Source organism: Epinephelus lanceolatus, chromosome 11, assembly GCF_041903045.1.
Source record: "Epinephelus lanceolatus isolate andai-2023 chromosome 11, ASM4190304v1, whole genome shotgun sequence".
Lineage (NCBI taxonomy): Eukaryota > Metazoa > Chordata > Actinopteri > Perciformes > Serranidae > Epinephelus > Epinephelus lanceolatus.
In genome coordinates, this window is record NC_135744.1 from 24,457,655 (window position 1) to 24,476,771 (window position 19,117).

At 41.5% G+C, this 19,117-nt stretch overlaps 1 protein-coding gene across 1 annotated transcript in view; it reads right to left on the minus strand.

Moving 5' to 3' along the window:
* zzef1 (zinc finger, ZZ-type with EF hand domain 1) overlaps nt 1-19,117 on the minus strand; it is a 49,685-nt gene that overhangs the window by 22,128 nt on the left and 8,440 nt on the right. Inside the window, exons 5-37 of the mRNA XM_033650447.2 lie at nt 18,872-19,071; nt 15,930-16,140; nt 15,713-15,829; nt 14,992-15,170; nt 14,644-14,742; nt 13,910-14,001; nt 13,672-13,817; nt 13,435-13,540; nt 12,964-13,182; nt 12,653-12,744; nt 12,278-12,492; nt 11,991-12,124; nt 11,002-11,072; nt 10,803-10,917; nt 10,536-10,701; nt 9,627-9,748; nt 8,793-8,915; nt 8,429-8,598; nt 8,250-8,331; nt 7,950-8,151; nt 7,714-7,847; nt 5,467-5,707; nt 5,263-5,342; nt 5,090-5,180; nt 4,532-5,000; nt 4,279-4,443; nt 3,252-3,371; nt 2,968-3,129; nt 2,376-2,508; nt 2,000-2,138; nt 1,713-1,878; nt 1,388-1,635; nt 932-1,104 (exon numbers count right to left, since the gene is read on the minus strand). Coding sequence (XP_033506338.2) covers nt 932-1,104; nt 1,388-1,635; nt 1,713-1,878; nt 2,000-2,138; nt 2,376-2,508; nt 2,968-3,129; nt 3,252-3,371; nt 4,279-4,443; nt 4,532-5,000; nt 5,090-5,180; nt 5,263-5,342; nt 5,467-5,707; nt 7,714-7,847; nt 7,950-8,151; nt 8,250-8,331; nt 8,429-8,598; nt 8,793-8,915; nt 9,627-9,748; nt 10,536-10,701; nt 10,803-10,917; nt 11,002-11,072; nt 11,991-12,124; nt 12,278-12,492; nt 12,653-12,744; nt 12,964-13,182; nt 13,435-13,540; nt 13,672-13,817; nt 13,910-14,001; nt 14,644-14,742; nt 14,992-15,170; nt 15,713-15,829; nt 15,930-16,140; nt 18,872-19,071 — 5,182 coding nt within the window. The remainder of the gene's footprint in view (nt 1-931; nt 1,105-1,387; nt 1,636-1,712; nt 1,879-1,999; nt 2,139-2,375; nt 2,509-2,967; nt 3,130-3,251; nt 3,372-4,278; nt 4,444-4,531; nt 5,001-5,089; nt 5,181-5,262; nt 5,343-5,466; nt 5,708-7,713; nt 7,848-7,949; nt 8,152-8,249; nt 8,332-8,428; nt 8,599-8,792; nt 8,916-9,626; nt 9,749-10,535; nt 10,702-10,802; nt 10,918-11,001; nt 11,073-11,990; nt 12,125-12,277; nt 12,493-12,652; nt 12,745-12,963; nt 13,183-13,434; nt 13,541-13,671; nt 13,818-13,909; nt 14,002-14,643; nt 14,743-14,991; nt 15,171-15,712; nt 15,830-15,929; nt 16,141-18,871; nt 19,072-19,117) is intronic.

Here is a 19,117-nt window from a genome sequence, read left to right on the forward strand (position 1 = left end):
AATGTCTACCTGCTTTTGTACATCAGTTGTACTATTCTCAGACATAATTTTTTGTGAATCTAAAGATATGACATGCTGATCCTTCTTCATGTACTCTTGCAGTACTTATAGATGTGTATAGTACCAACATATTATGGACAAAAATGCCTAAAGCATCAATAAATAAATAAATTAATGTATAAATAAATACAGGAATAAATAAATAAATAAACATGGACATAAATAATCTATATTAAAAAAATGTATAAATAAATAAAGGAATAAATGAATAAAAATATGAAAATAAACAAAATAGAAAAATACAGAAATAAATAAATGCATAATAAATAAACAAAAAAATGAATAAATACATAAATACATGCTGAAATAAATATGGAAAAAAAATAAATGCATAAACAAATTAACTGTGGTTGATAATTAAACAGGAAGTAAATGAATATCTTAAATTTATCTCTACTTTTGTAGAACTGCATTTATTTATTCCTGTATTTATTCTGACACTATTTATTTCTGTATTTATTCAATTAATATTGTATGTATTTATTTATTTATTCCTGAATTCATTTCTGCATTTATTTATTTCTGTATTTATTCAATTATTTCTGTATTTCTGTATTTATTTATTCCTGAATTCATTTCTGCATTTATTTATTTCTGTATTTATTCAATTATTTCTGTATTTCTGTATTTATTTATTCCTGAATTCATTTCTGCATTTATTTATTTATTCCTGTATTTATTCATTTTTTTCTGTATTTAGTTATTTCTTCCTGTATTTATTTATTGATAAAGTAAGTAAATGTTCATCCACCATACAAATATCTGCTCTATTTGGTTTTATTTTCTGTCCTTCTTCCTGCCACTATAATGATCCACTCCCCCATCAGAGATCATTTTATTTTAACATAACTCTAAAACAGCTCTTGCTCACCTTGTCCATGGGAGATGACGGGGAGCAGACTGCTGCAGTGCTACCAGGCAGTGAGGAAGTGTCAGTGGCTGTACTGAGCTCCTGAGAGGATTCTGGAGAAACCGGACACAGCTCACTGTCGGAGGCCGATTCGTTGGACGACAGCAGAGCGAGTAAGGCTGAGGAGCGCAGACCTACGTGGAGGACGGAATAGAACAGGTTTGCCATAAAAGGACAAAAGATAAAAATACAGTTGAGAAGAATTTGAGATATCATGTGAGACATGGACAAACAATTTAACAGCTGATGGTAATGCGATGTATTGTTGTAAGTTCATCAAGAAATGTGTGAAAAAGGAGATAGGAAATAGGAAGAAGGAGAAGGAGAGATAGGAAAGATACAGGAAACTTATCTCTGCCAAGACCAGTGTTTTTATACTCAATGTTTAATACCAGTAATATTTGAAAATGAACTTACCTTTGCCGGTCTGCCCTTTGAGCAAACAGTCAGTGATGAGTTGGGAGCAGTGTGTCTGCAGGAGAGCGGCCTGCTCCAAAGACTCTCCTTCCACCTGCTTCTGACTGCTCAGCTCTGACGTGTAGAGAGCCAGAGCAGCAAACAGCAGCCAGGAGTAGTTGTGGATGTAGGGCTGGATCAGGCGGTGACGGTCACTGATCCGTATGGTCACCATGGGGTACACTGTGATCCGATGGGTGGGCAGATGGCTAGCGACGGGAAAATAATTAAGTCAGAAACTCAGAGGGAAACCACTAAAAGGTAAGCATCAGATTAAATGTGTCACCTGTCGGGATACTTCTTTGCGTTGTAACAACCAAAGCACAGGTCAAAGTCTTCACAGACGTTACAGTTGATCCTGCTGCCTACAATGAGCCCTTGGCAGTGGTCACAGGCGTATTCCATGTTCACCATCTCATGGTCGTCCTCGTGACCTTCAGGCTTGGCACCACCTGGTTAAAAACACACATGTTCACATTCAGCTGTGCTCTGACTTATCAAACTTATATGAAAGTATCCTGATTCTCTAAACTCCAGGCCACCAGATATTCCTGTGTGACTGTATGAGCTCACTGAGGAAGCAGGTCTTGCAGAGGTCCATATCCATGCACTGCAGACATCGGTAGCGGTGCCAAGGCGCCATCCTCTCACAGCCATCACAGGAGATAACAACATTCAGCAGGTCACAATAGCGTGCAATGAACATGTGCATCTGTGGGTAAAACCAAGAAAAAGTATCATTATTGTTCCCACCCGTGCTTCACTAATAACTATTTTAGTCTTAAGTGGCGTGGGTCAGAAAACAGCTGTAATGTTCTCAGATGTTTTTTTGTGAATCTAATGAGAGAGCAGAGAAGCATTTAGGGGGGGCGGTCAAGTTTAAGTGCCATTTGTTTCCCTAAGCTCAGACATGAGACAATTTTCCTTGTTTGCCAATGCCTGATGTTACCTTTCTTCTGTCCTCCATGGAGTCCTCTTCATCAATCTTGTCGTACCACTTCTCGAACATCCCGTCCATGCACTCGTCCATCCATTCCTGGTTCTTCTTGTAGTCTGCAATTTCATCCTCCTCCGTCCACTGACTGGAAATTAATTTAAACCAAAGAAATAATCTGTCATCTCTGCATTTAAGTGGCTAGGACAGGATGAGGATGAAGCGATTAGAAGATGATGAAACGATTAGAAGATGAATGAATGAATGAATTAACTGTTTCCTCCGTATTTTTTATTTTTTTACTTTTTACTGGTGCAAAAAAACAGTAGTGACTTTACACATAAATATAAAATAAAATTAGCATAATTAAGCAGTGGGAAATCTGTTAAATATGGCTCATGTGTCTATGTGTATGGATGTGTGTGCAAAGGGGAACAATACAGAAATAAATAAATAAAAAATGCTGCTGCTGATGATGATGATCAGAATCTCGATTTATGAAAATGTAAAAATAAAATCTCTATCTTTAGCTAGCCTTATTGTTTATCATCAATAGTAAAAGCATTTCATTTCCACTGTGCGGTGGTGAATTATCTTCTGACATTACCTGATGGCGATGTCATGAACGCTGATGTTCTCCTGGGACATGCTGAGCAGGAGGTCGGGCAGCTTGATGTTCAGGAACAGAGGGAGGTCTTGGACCTCCCAGCTCATGTCCAGAAGGTGCAACAGGCAGGTCTGCACACATGACAGGGCTGGCAGCAGAGCTCTACAGAGCGGTGACAAGGGTCGAGTTACACCACTGCACACTTTACACGAATTACTGCTGTGGGTGGTTTTTCATTACAGTGCATCAGTGTGAACACAGTTTGTACAAGGATAAGAGCTTACTTTTCATTAAGGCTGCCGAAGCCTTGTACTGCCTCCACCAGCATGAGCACCAACTGATGGTAGGAATGCCTCACCTCCTCTCCCAGCTTCTGCCCGCTGTCTGACAACTGGGAGAAATAACTGGGAAAGACAAAGCAAAAGAAAATGTTCAAAGCAATTCCACTTAGCAGTTATTTCCTTCTCAAAATGTACCTGTATATGTATACTGGTCAATATATATTTGGCACCTTCAATACTGTCGTCAAGAATAGAGATCAGAGCTGCGTTCAGACTGCCAGATTGTATCCAGACTGATTTTAGAAAGTCTGAACAGCAAAACCACAAGAAATGCAGTTTTTGCAAATTGGACCCAAACCACATTTGGAGGTGGTTTAAAGTGCAAAATTGGATTTATACAGATGCGTCTCAATCTAAATGCCCCATATCAAATTTCAAAGTGTCCTTTGTGTTACTTGCAATGCAAAACACAACTAGCAGAGTCCATGCTGCTACTATCAGCAGAGCACTATGGACGTTAACATGCAGAACAGTCCTTGGACAGATGCCGAAATAAAGTGTCTGCCATCATTTGGAGGGCAAAATGATGAACCTCCATTTCTCATACTTCCGTGTTGGAAAGCCGCATCATCAGTGTAGCTACACAGTTAGTGATGCCTTCATTGCTACCACAACAATCGATGGAAAAATCCAAAGCTGTTCAGCTTATTATTATGTATGACAAAGAGAAGCATCAAAATCCAACATTTAAGAAGCAGGAAACCAGCAAATGTAAATAAGTAGAAAATTCAATTTAAAATATTCAGATCAATGAGAGACAGACAGATGTTAAGTAGTAAACAAAGTCTTTTGGATCTGGATGATTCCCTTAAGTCATTCAATTGAAGTTAAAAAGGCAGTGTTTGCCAAAAAGCAAATTACTTGGCATCCCTGATTACTAATACGATAATTCGATTACCATAACAGTTGCTAATTGATTTTCTCTGGAACAACTAATCAACCAATCAACTAATCCTTGCAGCTCTAGTACCTGGTGAAGTCCTTCTGGCATGCCAACAGCTCCTGAAGGAACAGGATGCAGGGGGCCTGAAAAAGGTGTGGTTTTCCCAGGGAATGTAAACATTGCTGGACCATCTCCAGGACCTTGCATACACTCAGAGCCTGGGCTTTGCTCAGGGACAGCGTCTGCAGAATGCTACAGGACAAACATTTGGATGTTTTATCACTGAATGCTACAATTACACAAAAGTAAAATGCTAAATAGAAGCGTGGACATCAGTCACCTTGCTGTTGTAAGAGCCTGGTCCCTCATGAAGTTCAGGATGTGTTTGAGCATTGGGTATCGATCCTTGACAGAGGGTGTCATGCGGGGCTCTTCTATAGATCGGCAAGACAGGAGACGTAGGCGTGCCCGACTGAACGGGGCTTTGCGGGGGAAGGTGGAGGGTGAGGCTGGTTCCCCTGGCTGGGAGGAGAGGCTCTCTGTGGAGCCTCTGTGGCCTTGTCTGCTGTGCCCACAAGAAGATGAGGAGGGTTGGCTCGGTCCTGGTTTAGGGTCAATGGCCTCCTCAGGCCCTGCAGGCTGAGCTCCCTGAGTGCAGCTGGCTTGGAAGTCCCCTTCTGAGATAGAGCTTGAACGGAGGAGTGGAACACTGCTGCCCTCTGCAGCTTTGGAGAAGTCGCCATCCTGGCAGGGTACTCCACAAGGGGCGAACCTGAAGAGCAAGAGGCTCTTCTCAATACACATCTCAGCTAGAGAGGAAGAGAATAAGACATGTCAGCAAAATAATTAACAGTTGGTGATAAGAAAAGGTGGGATTTGTCTTTCCATGAGTCCTCACCTAGTGTGTCCATGGTAACCTCATCATGACCCCCATCCTTCTCGTCAGGAACGTTCATTTTGCCAACTAGGTATCTCTGTTTCATCTCCAACTGACAGGACAAAATACATCATCAGCAACAGTTCAGTAACACGATCATACACACACAAAGATATATGTCAAGTAACACTCACCATCCATGTTCTGATGCTGTCTGCCAGTGAGTACACCTGCACAAACTCTTCACTTAGACAGGACTTGGAGTCCTGATTAACTACTCATACAAAGACAAAACAGAGGGGAGAAATCAAGTCAACCAAGTTCATCGACCTCACAAAATAACCACAATAAATAAAACAGCTTTTGTTCTATGACCACTGATAATAGCCGAGCATTACCATAGGTCATCAGGGCATGGTTGAGGGCTGGTGTGTGGTACACCATGACTGCCCAAATGGCATTCACAGCCTGGTCCGTCTTTGACCCGGCAGCAATCTCGTTCCTCATTGGCTGTTTCCTGCAGGAGTGCATGATGGTCTTCATCAGCTTTGTTCGGCTGTCTGTCGGTTCCAGGGAAGGGTTCCAACGGGCAAAGTCCTCCAGGAAGCTCGTTAACTCATCAAGAGTCCATGTATTTGTCTGTCACACAGAAGAACAACATGGTATTATCAGAGCAACATCGAAATAATATAAACCTAAGAATGGAAGTATGGAGGATAAAATAAATAATAATAAAAACAGCACAAAATAAATACAGAATTAAATGAATAAATGTATAAATAAATGCAGGATTTAAAAAAAATGTAAAAATTAATACATCAATAAATATATTAATAAATATATAAATAAATTAATGTATAAATAAGTACAGAAATATATCAAACATATTATCAAAAAATAAATTAATGTTTATTAATAAATAAATATAGAAGTTATTACATGTAGTTGTAAAAAATGTAGAATGTAGTTATGTTTAATGATCAACTTTCATTTATTTATTTCAGTATTTATCTATTTTTTCCATATCTATTTTCTATATTTATCTATTTATTTTTATTAATTTATCTTTTATTAGTTCATTGATTTATTTATGTATTTATTCTAGCATTTATTTATGCATTTATTTCTGTATTAATTGATTTGTTTAGTCCTGTATTAAAGGAGCTATATGTAAGAAATCTAAAGCAAATTAGGGATGCACCGAATATTCGGTAACCGAATATATTTGGCCGAATATTGCAAAAAACCACACATTCGGAATTTGGTGGACGTCGGCTCCAATAATATCCTCTTCTTGGCGTCATGACTGCCCAGAAGTACCTGAACAGCCGAGCCAGCCGAACACAGGTATGTGATGTTTTCAGAGGAGAAACGAGCCGTTCACGGTCCACAAACCTCACCGCACTTTAGGGACTGTTCTTTACTTATGAAGGGACTTGTCAGAGGAGGAGGGTGGTTGGTTGATTTTTATTTCATTTATTTATTTTATTTTGATCCCCCCTATGTTCATCACTCATTGATGCTGTTTTTGAAGTATGAATAAGTCAATAAGTAATTTATTCCATTGAAATATCATTGATGTATTATAGAAAAGTGATTTATCTTTTTATAAATGACAAAAGGCACATCTGCCTCATTTTCGCTGTGGTATCGTGATACTACTACTCAGAACCATGATATTTTCACTGGTATCGTACAGTGGGATCCAATTTTGGTACCATGACAACACTAATCTGGGGGGGGGGGGGTTCATCTGCAAAAACTAATGAAAAACTAAACAACAATATTCGGTAACATATTGGTACTCAGTATTCGGCCAAGCCTTTAATATTATTCGGCTTCGGCCACAAATTTTCATTTCGGTGCATCCCAAAAGCAAAATCCTCCTGATATGTCACAGAGACTAAGGAATAGTGTTCATATAACATACTGATCTCACGGATAACAATAGTACAGCCAGAATATTCGCATTTTAAAAAAAAAATTAACGGTCCGCAAATCATGTTTATGTTTTGAATTTGTGTTTTGGCCTGTTGCGTCACCCACCGCCGTCTACCAGTCACACAGTCAGTAGAGTCTCAGCATCAGTTACAGTTACGACTGAACTAGAGCAGCACGGCAAGCAGTATTAGCAGTGTCCCGGTACATAGCATTAGCAGCCAGCTCCTCCGCTGTATCCCGGCAACAGCGTTAGCAGCAGAGAAGCCGGACTTGCTAGAATGGTCCGCTGGAAAATCGATGATCAAGGACGCGGCTCTGCCATGGCAGCCGCCCGTGGGCAAACAAATCAGTCTCCAGCGTGCCGCTGTCCAGCAACCTCTAATCTGTGGGGGAGGGGGGCGGACACGAGTATTTTGAATTTGAGTGCAGTAACCGTTTTGGCCACATTCTTACATACAGCGCCTTTAATTTATACATTTACCCCTTTATTTATTCTCTTATTTATTGGCGTATTTATTTATTAATTTATCTATTTATTTGATATTTCTGCATTTATTGATTATTATTGCCATATTTTTAATTTATCAATTTACTCGTTTATTTATTATTTTATCTATTAATTTCTCTATTTATTTAATCCTGTATTTGTTTATTTATTTATTGTTATTTATGTCATTTTTCATCCTCCATATTTCATGACATACCTGGTCTGTGGGTGTTTTTGTCTGATTTGTCTCCCGTGATTCACACAATCCGTGTCGTAGAATGGGTTTCCATAAGGGAGAAGACTGAACATGGGACATTTTCCCTGCTGGAAGCTCCTTAATGGTGCGAATCTCTGGAACAGGAAGAAAAATACACACAACTCAGACATTTAATTAACAAGGGTCTAAAAAATGTCCAGGTATGATACAATTTTGAAGTTGATGTATGGTCTCACCATGAGGGGATTTCAGGGCAAGGGTTCTGGAAGCAAGACGACCCATCAGGCGAGCCACCAGCAGCTGCAGGTCTGACATCCACGAAATAGTGATATCTGGCAGGCCCAAAGCTGTCACACTGAACTTATAACCCCACTCGTTATTACTGCTATCAGAGTGGAAGAGGAACTGGAGCTGAGGGCCGGCGTCAAATGTCACCTTCTGCAGGAGCAAAGAGAGAAGCAGCAGACATGTGCAAAAGAAATTAAGCAACAACAGTTTTTCATATGGAGACAAGTGAAGGGGTTATCGTATCCTACCTTTGGCCACTTCTCACTCCCAACTTTCATGTCATAGCGGACCTTCCCACCTCTGGAATCTGTGAACTCTAGGTAGTCATATCTGTGAATAAAGGAGCATAGAGGATGGGTAAAAGATTATCTCTACAAATTAAAAGAAAAAAAAAAAAAAAAGAAATCTAACATTTCCCACGAGTCACCTCTTCTCTGTCTCGCAGCGTTCATCAAACTCCACCTCAAAGGAGGTCGCTCCAGGGCAGGCAAAGATGCTGGTCTCGTGGCGGCTGTTCTCGTAGTTATGAGGGGACTCCATGCTCCAGGTCCTGAGCACCACCGGCTGCTGGGGCTGGTGCCAGCTCTCCTGATCCACCTAACAGTCACATTATGCAATTAATGTCTATTACAGCCAGTGGTGGAATATAACTAAGTACATTTACTCAAGTTGACTTAAACTATGAATCTATTATTGAAATACCTGCATATCAATTTTCTGCCAATTGAATAATTGATTAATTGACTAATCGTTCGAGCTCAAGATGAGAGGCTAAATAAATTCTGACTGACCTTAGAAAAGATGTCTCCGGTATCACTGGACAGACTTTTGAGCAGCTCGACAAGAGAGGAGAAGCTCTTCAGCAGCACACTGTGAGGGATGTCCAGAGAGCACAGCTCCAGAAGTAAAATCATCTGCCAGGAGTACAACAAATATTAAATTCACTCAGCACAGTCAACTGTGTAACTGTGCAGGGAAACAATTCAAAATCAGGAGATGAGGGCTGGGCGATACGGCCTATGGATAATAATGCAAGATGTTTAGGTTGCATCGCGATACACAATATGCATCTCTATGTTTTCAAATCTTGTGTAAAGCACTTCATAAGTGTTCAAAATGCTGAAACACATTTGCGGTACTGCAACCTTTAGTGGCAGTGGTTTTGCTGCATATTTCATTCAACATCTGCCGGACAATAAATCCAGTGAGGTTCCCTTTTGGAACCAATTCATCCACCTCCATCTTGCATCATTGTTTCCAAACTCAACACATAGAAACTCGCTTTGGTGCTTCACCAGTTTTGCTGTCAGGCTGTTTCCCTGTTCTCTGGTGATGCCAAGTTCTGCATGTGTTTCCTCCAAGTACAAAAACACACTCCTCATACGCCACACAAACTCGACCAGGAGAGTGATCTGAATGGGCAGGGAGTGTGTGATGTATGTATGTGAGTGTTTTCTGTTTGTGTCTGCGTGGGAGAGACAGCCAAATGAAAAACCGAAGCGAGTCTCATGCCAGCGGCTTATGAAAATGACACAACAGTGTGTGCAATACACCGAGTACATATGATATATCGCCCAGCCCTGCATGAGACAAGAGCATGTTAGATGTATAAGAGTATATATTACCATCTGTCTGAAGACTGTGGCGAGGATGGAGCTGCCTAGTTTCTCAGTGATTGCAGCACCAGAGTACCTCTCCAGCAGGGAGCCAAGAATACCTTTGACGCTCTCCAGGAACTGATCCACATCTGTTAAAAGAAAGCGTTTGGTCACTCTGAAAGCCTCTTATCCACTCAAGAATAAACTCTACTCAGTGTCACATTACAGTATATCTACAATTCATCCACTCTGACAGTCAATTAAAACAGTTACCAAATTAACAGTCCACTCCTTCCTTCACATTGTATTTTAGCCGTTGCAGCTCTGCACTAAAAACATAACTATCAAGATTCCAGCAACATTTCAGCATTTGTTACACCTGACCACTTCCTGTAATACACCATCATGGCATTTGGCATGAGAAATGCTCCTGCAACTTTCCAGCTGTTTGTGCAGCTTGTACTGGGGGATGTGCCACAGTGTAATGTGCACCTGGATGATGTGGTTGTGTACTCGGATGACTGGAAAAATCACATATCCAGTCTGAATCAGGTGTTTAGCTGTCTTGCTCATGCATCATTGCCATTGAACCTTGCCAAGTGGGAGTTTGGCAAAGTCATGGTGACCTATCTAAACGGGTTGGACACGGGAAGGGTGCTAAAGTGGAGGCAATTGTAGCATATCCTGTTTCTATCCATCGGCGTGAACTTCAGCGCTTATTGGGCATGGCCGGATGCTATGGTTGTTTTTGTAGGAACTTTTCCGTGGCAGTTGCTCCACTTACCAGACTGTGCACCATAAGTTCTGAAAATCTGTTCTTTTATCTATTGCAGTACCATGTTTGACTGATCAGCACCAGGCTATGTGCCATTATGAACACAGAATCTAACCCTGAAAACAGGAAGCTGTAATCTCAAACATCTTGCTGTGTCTCACATTTCAGCAGGATGTCTCTGGCCAGCTCCATAGCAATGGTGGTAGAGGTTCCTCCCTTGAGCTGCAGGTAGCACCAGGAGAGCAGACTGCCCTGCAGAGCCCAGAACAAGGACAGCAACACCGTCCTGCTGGCTCCACTGCTCTCATCCACCATCAGAACCTCACACTGACAGACGGGAGACAACAGAACAGAGAGAGGAAAATTAGAAAAGTAGATAGTAAATCATAAATAACACAAGGGAATAGTTGAGACATTGCGTGTCTCACCTCTCTTGTTGCCACCAGTAGCAGCGTCTCCATCACTGACAGTATGGGGCTGATGTCGAAGTCTGAGGGAGCTCCTTTAGGTGGGAGCAGGAGGAGGCCACTTGGATCCTGGTCACTGCACAGACAAAAGACAGCGGCTGCTAATCCACTGTGATCTGGATAATATTATAGTGTGTTTGTAGATGTACGGTGTCCTCACCTGAAGTAATTACAGAGCGATTCAAATGTCACCTTCACTGACTCTGGCTGATCCTGTTCTGTGATATTTTTCTGCAAAAGGGCAAATTATCATGTTATTATTATCATCATTATTATCATTTTTGTTTTTATAAAACCTGCAGGGCACAAAGAAAGGCGGTCTGGACACTGTTTGGCTTCAAATAAATAGTTTATTCCTCTTTTTTCTCTTTTCAAGGCAACCTTTTGATTTACAAGGTCTTCCTCAGCCACGTCTAAAAGAGAGAACAGGTGTTTCTTACAGAGGCAGTAATCAACTCACATCACTGTCACTTGCTCCAGATAATATACTAAACAAAAATTTAAATGCAACACTTTTGTTTTTGCCCCCATTTTCACAGGTTTAAGAGCTACGACTTTTCTGCACCTGCGAGCCGGCAGGTTTGCTTCTCAGCATATGTTGCCATGGTAACTAACTCAGGGTTACGCTGAACTGGCTTTGTGAAACAGAAACTCAGAGTTTCCTTCATCTCAGGCTGAAAATACTCAGAGTTTTCACTAATCCTGCTTTCTGAAATAGGGCCCAGAGCTGCTGCCCATGAATTCAATGTTTAATTCACTTCACTTCCATAAGCCGTCTCCAATGTGTAATTTCTGTGAATTTGGCAGCAACGCAAAAGCCCTGCCCACATAGGCAATGCGGCTCAGGTGTTACAGTTAAATACATAAGGCAGTCATTAATCACAATCACCCAAAAGAAAGGTTTCAAATCACAACACGTATTGAGACCTTTCAGTTCCTGTTCGCTCTTTCTTACTTTCCTGAGGAAGCTCTTGTAGATCAAAACCTTGCCTCAGAAAGAGAATAAGAAAAAAAAACCTTTTATTTAAAGCCAAACAGTGCACAGATCTTCTTGTGCCCTGCATTGAAGTATTTTTTGGCCTTGCATCTTAGTATTTTGTCTGGATGTTGACACACTCTGCCCGCCTTCTGATGTTTGTATAAACTCACCATCATGTTGAAGAGTTTGTCCCGTCTGATGTGTTTGTCAGGGAAGAAAACAGCTGCTCCATTAAGAATGGCCTTCACTGTTTCCTTGTGCAAAGCTTTTTCCACCAATGTCTCCCCCTCTGGACCATCCACAACTAAACCACAAACACCACAGATATTATTGCTGCATATGTTTCGAAAAATTGTTAAAAAGCTACCACTTTCCGAGAAATCTCTGCAAACAGATCTAACCAGTAAAATACTTTTAACTATGTGCAGGTGAATGAAAGCTGGCAGCAGGTTCTTACTGTGGCAGAGATGGTTGTAGAGTTCACTGACGGCCCTAACAGAGTCATTCTGAGGCTCTGAGCTGCTGGATGTGGACGGACCAGCTGTGGCTCCCTCATCTGGCCCCCTGCTGTCCTCTGAGCCCCGGGGCTCCAGTGGATTGGGCAACATGGGGAAACAGTTCTGCATCAACTGGAGCAGCAGGACTCTGCTCTTCAACACCTCCTCTCCATCACTGAGAGAAAGACATATGCTCCATTACAGGTGTCCCAGTGACTGACCAATGAGCCTGATCATGACAAATGGTAATTAATGCTGAATTAATGGCTATAGAGCAAGAAAAAAAACAAAAAAACAAAAAAAAAACAAACAGCAGTTACAACACTACAACTCACATCTCCCTGAGTTTACTGTAGAATTTCCAGAAGAGGTTCAGGCCGAGGCCACTGAAGTCCAGAAGATACTTCTGCTTAAAGTGAGAGGCATCCTGCAGAAATGAAGAGCGACAGAGACAGTCTTCAACGTTAAAAGACAAAAAAACACCACAAATAGCATTATAAATTCAGGACTGGCATTGTTCATGATAACACTACTATAATTTCTAATATGTAAAAAAACAAACAACAACAACAAAAAAAAAAAACATAATATAATATAATAACGGCAAAATTTAGACTTGTTGATGTAATGTGATTAGAATATTTACCATGTCTCGTGTGAGCTGCTGTATGAAGAATAGCGTCTTGTTAAGCAGACAGAGGCCAGTGACAGTATCAGAGTCGAAGCTGTCTCCCTCTGGATTGAGGTCGTCCAGGTCTCCGAGCCTCTCTGCTCCGGGACACAGGTAGCCACTGAAGCTGAGGGACTGCACCCCGAGGCGCTCAGCAGAGTCCTGCCTTGTGCACAGGAACTTGACCATCAGGAACTGGGAAGACAAGGAGACAGACGATATATAAGAGGTGTAGTTACCTAATATAGACAGCAAAGTGAAAATGATGATTCATTTAGCATACTTTAGCATGTAGCAATAGCATTTTTACTGTATTTCGGAAGCCTTGAATAACAAAAAATCTGCAGCCTGAAAACACAATTTCCACAACACAGTGTTTTGGAATAAAGGGTTGAATAATGAAGTTCAGATGGGTGGATGAAAGACAAAATGTGCAGCAGAATGTACCTTTGCAACGCGACACTGCTGCAGCTTGATCTCCACATCATTCCAGTCATCCTCCAGCTCAAACCAGCCAATCGGCTCGTCCTCCGACTGTGATGACATCTTCACACTGCAGATCAGGTGACAGCATAATGTGTCAGCCATTCATGTAAACCACCGAGGCAGATCTCAACACACAGTAACTACACTGTATTATCTTAAAAGATGGGAAGTGTTCTTCAGCTATAAAGGGATCCTTACTTGTCTTGTACAAACTCTTTGTAGTCCTTGTAGTCCCACGCATCATACTTTTTGAACCTCTTGAAATGTTTCTCTGCATCAAAAGGGTCTTCCTCCTTGTACGCGAACACCAAGCCGCATTTTGCTCCGATGGCTCCTTTTCGTACCTGATTATCACACAAACCAGAGAGGAAGTGTTATTACAAACACAAATCCACTCTATCATGGAAAATTCTCAATGACATGGTGAAATCCTTACTTTGATCTTCATCTGAGTGACCTGGAAGTTACTCTGGTCCTCTGTTGACAGGATCACACTGGCTCTCTTCCTGCCACTTTCTGTGAGAAAACCTTTGGAGCAAGAAAAACATTCACACTTAACTGAGACCATCCCCAGCTTTCATGCTGATAACAATCAGCGGACTGATTTCTATTTAAAGGACTTGGAACTGTTTTTTGGAAAATTCTGAAGGATGTGATGTTTAAGCACGTTCAGCTCCCCTACAGCAGTATTCACTTTCGTCAGCGACCTTTTTTCCATGATGAAGATGAGATGTTGACGAGCGAAACAAAAACTATGACATAATGTATAGGGACAGCTGCAGCAGCTGGCTCATCTCACCGCGTTGAAACCCGGAGGGTTTCAGGAGAGCCTTCATCCTCAGCTAAGGTTAGCCAGCTAGCTGTAAATTATCTACACTACACTGAACCACCTTCGGGTGCTTCGTAACATCATCTGATAAATTTGAAAACGGTAAGCTAGTTAGTATCATGCAGCCAGTGTGCCAAATGAAATATAGGAACATTAAAGGTAGTAATGTTATTCTAAATATGACTGTAATTTATTCTCCAGCATTCTATTAAAATGATATCTGTCAATCATGTTTGATGCCCAGGTGCTTGCTTGTGCTCTTTAGCACAAGGTATTTTTAGCTCAGGTAAAACTTTGTTATTTATTATTTTCTCATTGAATAAGGATGGTCTCAGTTGTACCGTCTCCAGTGGAGGATTCTGTGAGCATGTTCTCTGGTCCTGATTTCTCCTCTTTACTCTTCACGTCACAGGCCTGCAGGTGCAGTTGGAGGGGCTTCCCTGTAATTAGACACAATGCATTATGACATAGTTAATCATTTGATCATTTTCCATAAAGGTTATAATATCATTTCTATACTGGGAGGCAATCTACTGCTCTGAACTGCAGCATGTAACAGAATTAGCAATTTTCTAGATGCAGAGTCCACTAATGCATCTCCTCTTTGTAGGCTCAGCACTTTCTCTCTCAGGTCTATGGTTTCAAATGGCCTCATGTGAACGAGAGTAAAGGAGGGGTGGTCACGTTACCATTACGATTAAGTAGACGCAGCCTGACGGCAGCCATAGACACGATGAGGGAGGAAGCCTTGTACTCGGCCTCTAGATGATCGCTGATGCAGGAGAGGGCTTGGAGCACTTTGGCCACGCTGCCTCTGGCCAGAGCGAACGCCAGGAGGGTCAACTCTGCATCAGGACTCACACAGCAGCTACACATCAGCAAAGACACAAACACAAGTTAGTTTTAGTCATATCAAATAATCTCAGTGTCCGAAAGGGATCTGTTTGCAGCCAGTATGAACAGAAGATACAATCACAGCGACTCTGAAGTAATCAATCTGGCTTTGAAACATGCAATTCCTGCTGAGCTTGAAGACTGGAATTTACCACCTTATTTTTCTTCCCTTATCAATATCTTAAAATATATTAGCAGGGACATCACAATTTAACACTAGGCTAACAAACTGTTTCAGACAGAACACTGGACAACTCTGGGTTCTCCCTTATACAAATCAACAGTCTAGAGTAATATTACTGATGAGACCGATGAGATTATTTCAGTCATGCTGTTGCTGCTGTTGTCGATAAAGGCTGTGTCCACCACTGAAGGATTTGCAGTACATCTCATGGAATGGAAACAGTGTGTGCATCAGCCCACTAAATCAATACTTTGATTCCAGCCTGTTTTCATTGCAATGATGTCAGCATTATGAGCTCAGTGATGGGTGAGTGTGCTGATGTAGGTCATTACTCTGCTATCCTGAGGAGAAATCCATCCACCTCCTCCAGGATGTTCAGAGAGAAGAACTTGGGGAAGTCTGTGGATGATGGCGTGAGGGACAGCGGTGGCATGTGACGTAAGGCTTTTCTATGAGAAAAAGAAAAAATCACAGAAGAAAAACCCTCAGCACCCAAACAAACTTTCTTTGCTTTCATACATCTGCAAAACCACGAGTAGTGCATCTTACTGTGTGCTCTGAAGGACAGTGTGAGCCAGCACAGGGTTAGTCTCCATGGATGCAGTGACCAAGGAGGTGAGGAGAGACAGGTACCAGATGGCTGAAGCATCCGAAACAGACACCTCTTTACTCTTGGTAATCTGATATCCTAGTGTCTTCAAGCCATGAATCCGAGTGTCACATCCATCACTCAGGCACCGCTTAATGTTAATCTGGATGTCTGGGGTTTGGTGAAGAGATACCGCAGTTAGCAGACTGATGGAATACATCATGAATAAAATGCCTTAATGGTTTTCAACTTTTCATCCTCTGAGAACAACATAAAATAGATGTCGATTTTAAGGGAGACGCAAATTAAATCATTTGTACTGAGAAGCAAGAAAAGTTAAATCAATGCAAAGCCAGTTGATGAGTTTTAATTTGCTTTATGTGATTTATCCACCAAGCACATTATCATTTTTTAAAAACAGTCTGCAAGTAGAGCTAAAACCCCACAGGACTGCTTTCAAAATACATCACCTGAACCTCTGCTTAGATTTGACTTTTCTTGGTGACAGTTGCCCGACTCAATCAATTCTCACTTACCGATATTAGAGATTGGAATCAAGAACCAGTCTGAAATAGTCTGATTCATCGGAATGGTATGCCTACGAACCTATCGATTCCAGCATGTTTTTCTGAGAGTTGTGCATTACAACAGAATAACGTCAAACTCTGTCTACGCTGCTGCAAACTTGCAGCAAGTAGGGGTGATGCGGATAGGAAGAAACGGTCGAAAGTGCGGCTTTAGTTCATGCTGAAAGATGATGCCAGTGCTGCTTGTAATGTCTGTAAAATGATTATTTCAAGTGAGGGTGGAAACACCAGCTATGTGCTGAAACATCTTTCTACGCAACATGGGCTTAAATTCCAGGGGCCGTATTCACAAACATTCTGAGAACACTCTCAGAGAGCTCCTAACTTAGCCTAGAAACTTTTAGAAAGGAGTCCTAGCTTAGGAGTGATTCAGGAAACTTCTCGGAGCAACTCTGAGCAAGGAAGGGACAGAAACTTTCATCTTAGTGAGGAGGTGTGGTTGACCCCATTGCTAGGGGTGATGCTTGCTTTTTACAGATGTGATTGGTTGTCACAGACACACCCCTTTGTGAGCCTGCAAGGTGTGGACACCCAGTGGAAATGAAATGAACTGCTGACTGTGAAAGTGTTGTCATTGATAGTGTGATCACTCTGACTTGAGACAGACTCAGACTCAGTTTTCCAAATATCTTAGAGTTGTGATTATTTCATCTTTGGCGTTATAACGTTAGGTGGGAAATGTATGTGTATCCCTGATGAGATCGACCACAAATATTATCCCTGCACAATCTAATCTGTGGCATTTCATTTACTCACTGTCATACAGCATTTGGAGAATATTTGTCCTACCATTTTCTCCTCTGATTAAGAAACTCTTAAACCTCTTAAAAGTCCCCCTCTCTGCTCCAACAGTTTTTCACCCTAGCAGCTTTTTAAGGGCTAAGATACTCTGTGAATGAGGACCTAGTCTTAACTTTAAGGGTAAATTCTTTTTTTAAGAATTTTCTTAGAATTTCATCACTAGGAGACTTTGTGAATACGGGCCCAGGAATGCCGTGAATTTTTATTTCACCTTTTTTTTTTTAGTTTTATCTAACAAGACAGTTCCCACTGAAATACAGTATCTCTCCTGCCAGAGAGTCCTGGTCAGAATAGGCAGGAAAATTAAAAAGTACAAATGGGGAGAATTAAAATCACAAAAAAACATATCAAAACAGAACAACAGACACAAAACATAAAGGAATCAGGGCCTAAAACAAAACAAAACAAAAAACACTCTACACACGACTGCCTAACCAAGGAGCACGTCTGTCAGCGAGGTTAAATATCCAACAGTGGGTTTTAATAACATCAGCGCCAAGCAGCTACACCGTGTTCAGACTCAGAGATAAGAAAAGAGTTTTGTTGACACTTAAAGTCTGTGTAATCGTACATTTTTTCCCACAAAGACATTTGATCAGGAATCAGTGATTAAACTGATAAAGAATCAGACTGATATGCAGACTCGATAGTGGCATTGGTATCTATAAAATCTTATCAATTCCCATCCCCATTTACATATAGTACATATCTCAGCAAACAATGAATCCATGAGTAACCTCTGTGACAGGACAACTACTAAAAAAAGGTGGATATGTGGCCCACTGGCTACACAGATGGTCCTCTAAGACCTGAGGCAGGAGATGGAATCTTGAATTTAACCAGTCAGCACTAAAAACACAAAAACACCAGTGCCTGGATGTGGTGCCTGGATTATGGCAGGATTCAATCCCAAGATCAAAGGGGTTTCCAGACGGATTCAAAATGAGCAAGGACATAGTTTATTTCAATAGTCGGGGTACACATATTAGGAGAAGGGGGTCCGATATTTTGAGTTTCAAACCCTTTATTTCCTTCATTCTGATGAATTTTCATGCCCCAGTTTAAGGTGAAAAGTTCATGGTACTTCTGTGCATAGTTGCTCCACCTTCTTTCTGTTTCTGCTGTTGAGGTGGCATACTGCCACACCCACCTTACTTAAGTTCACGAGGCATTGTTGCATGTATGAGTCACGTTCTAGCAGTTGGTAATAATATAATAAAAACCCTTTGCTGCTTTCACGCTTTTATTGGGGAGGATAAATGCACGAGTTCTAAATATTGAGGGGAAAGTGTCCCCTGCGTCCTTCCAAAAACCTACGCCTATGAAAGTGAGGCACTAAATGACTCAACTACCTGTGAACCCTGCTGTACTTTTCTGTAGCTGACACTGTGCTCAATCTTCACAGATATGCATATGAGAGAGACTCATAGATCAGCATCAGTGAATCAACACACAAGCCGAGGACAAATAAATGCTCAGCTGAGCAGCAGACACGCTGACAGCTGGTGACTCACAGGGGTGTGTGATGTTGGCATTCTCCAGCAGAGCTACGTAGCCTGTGACGTTACTGGGGATGCGGATGTCTCTGATTTCCTGCAGGGAGCGCCGGTTCTTCCCGACGGCGACCGACACCAGCTGAGGCATGTAGCTGTGGTCGTTAGCAGCCACGGCGATGGCCAGGCGTCTCAGAACCACATCTGGTTTCATTTTCAACCTGGAAACAGAAAAGAGACAAGTTTCCACCATAAATGAATTTCACG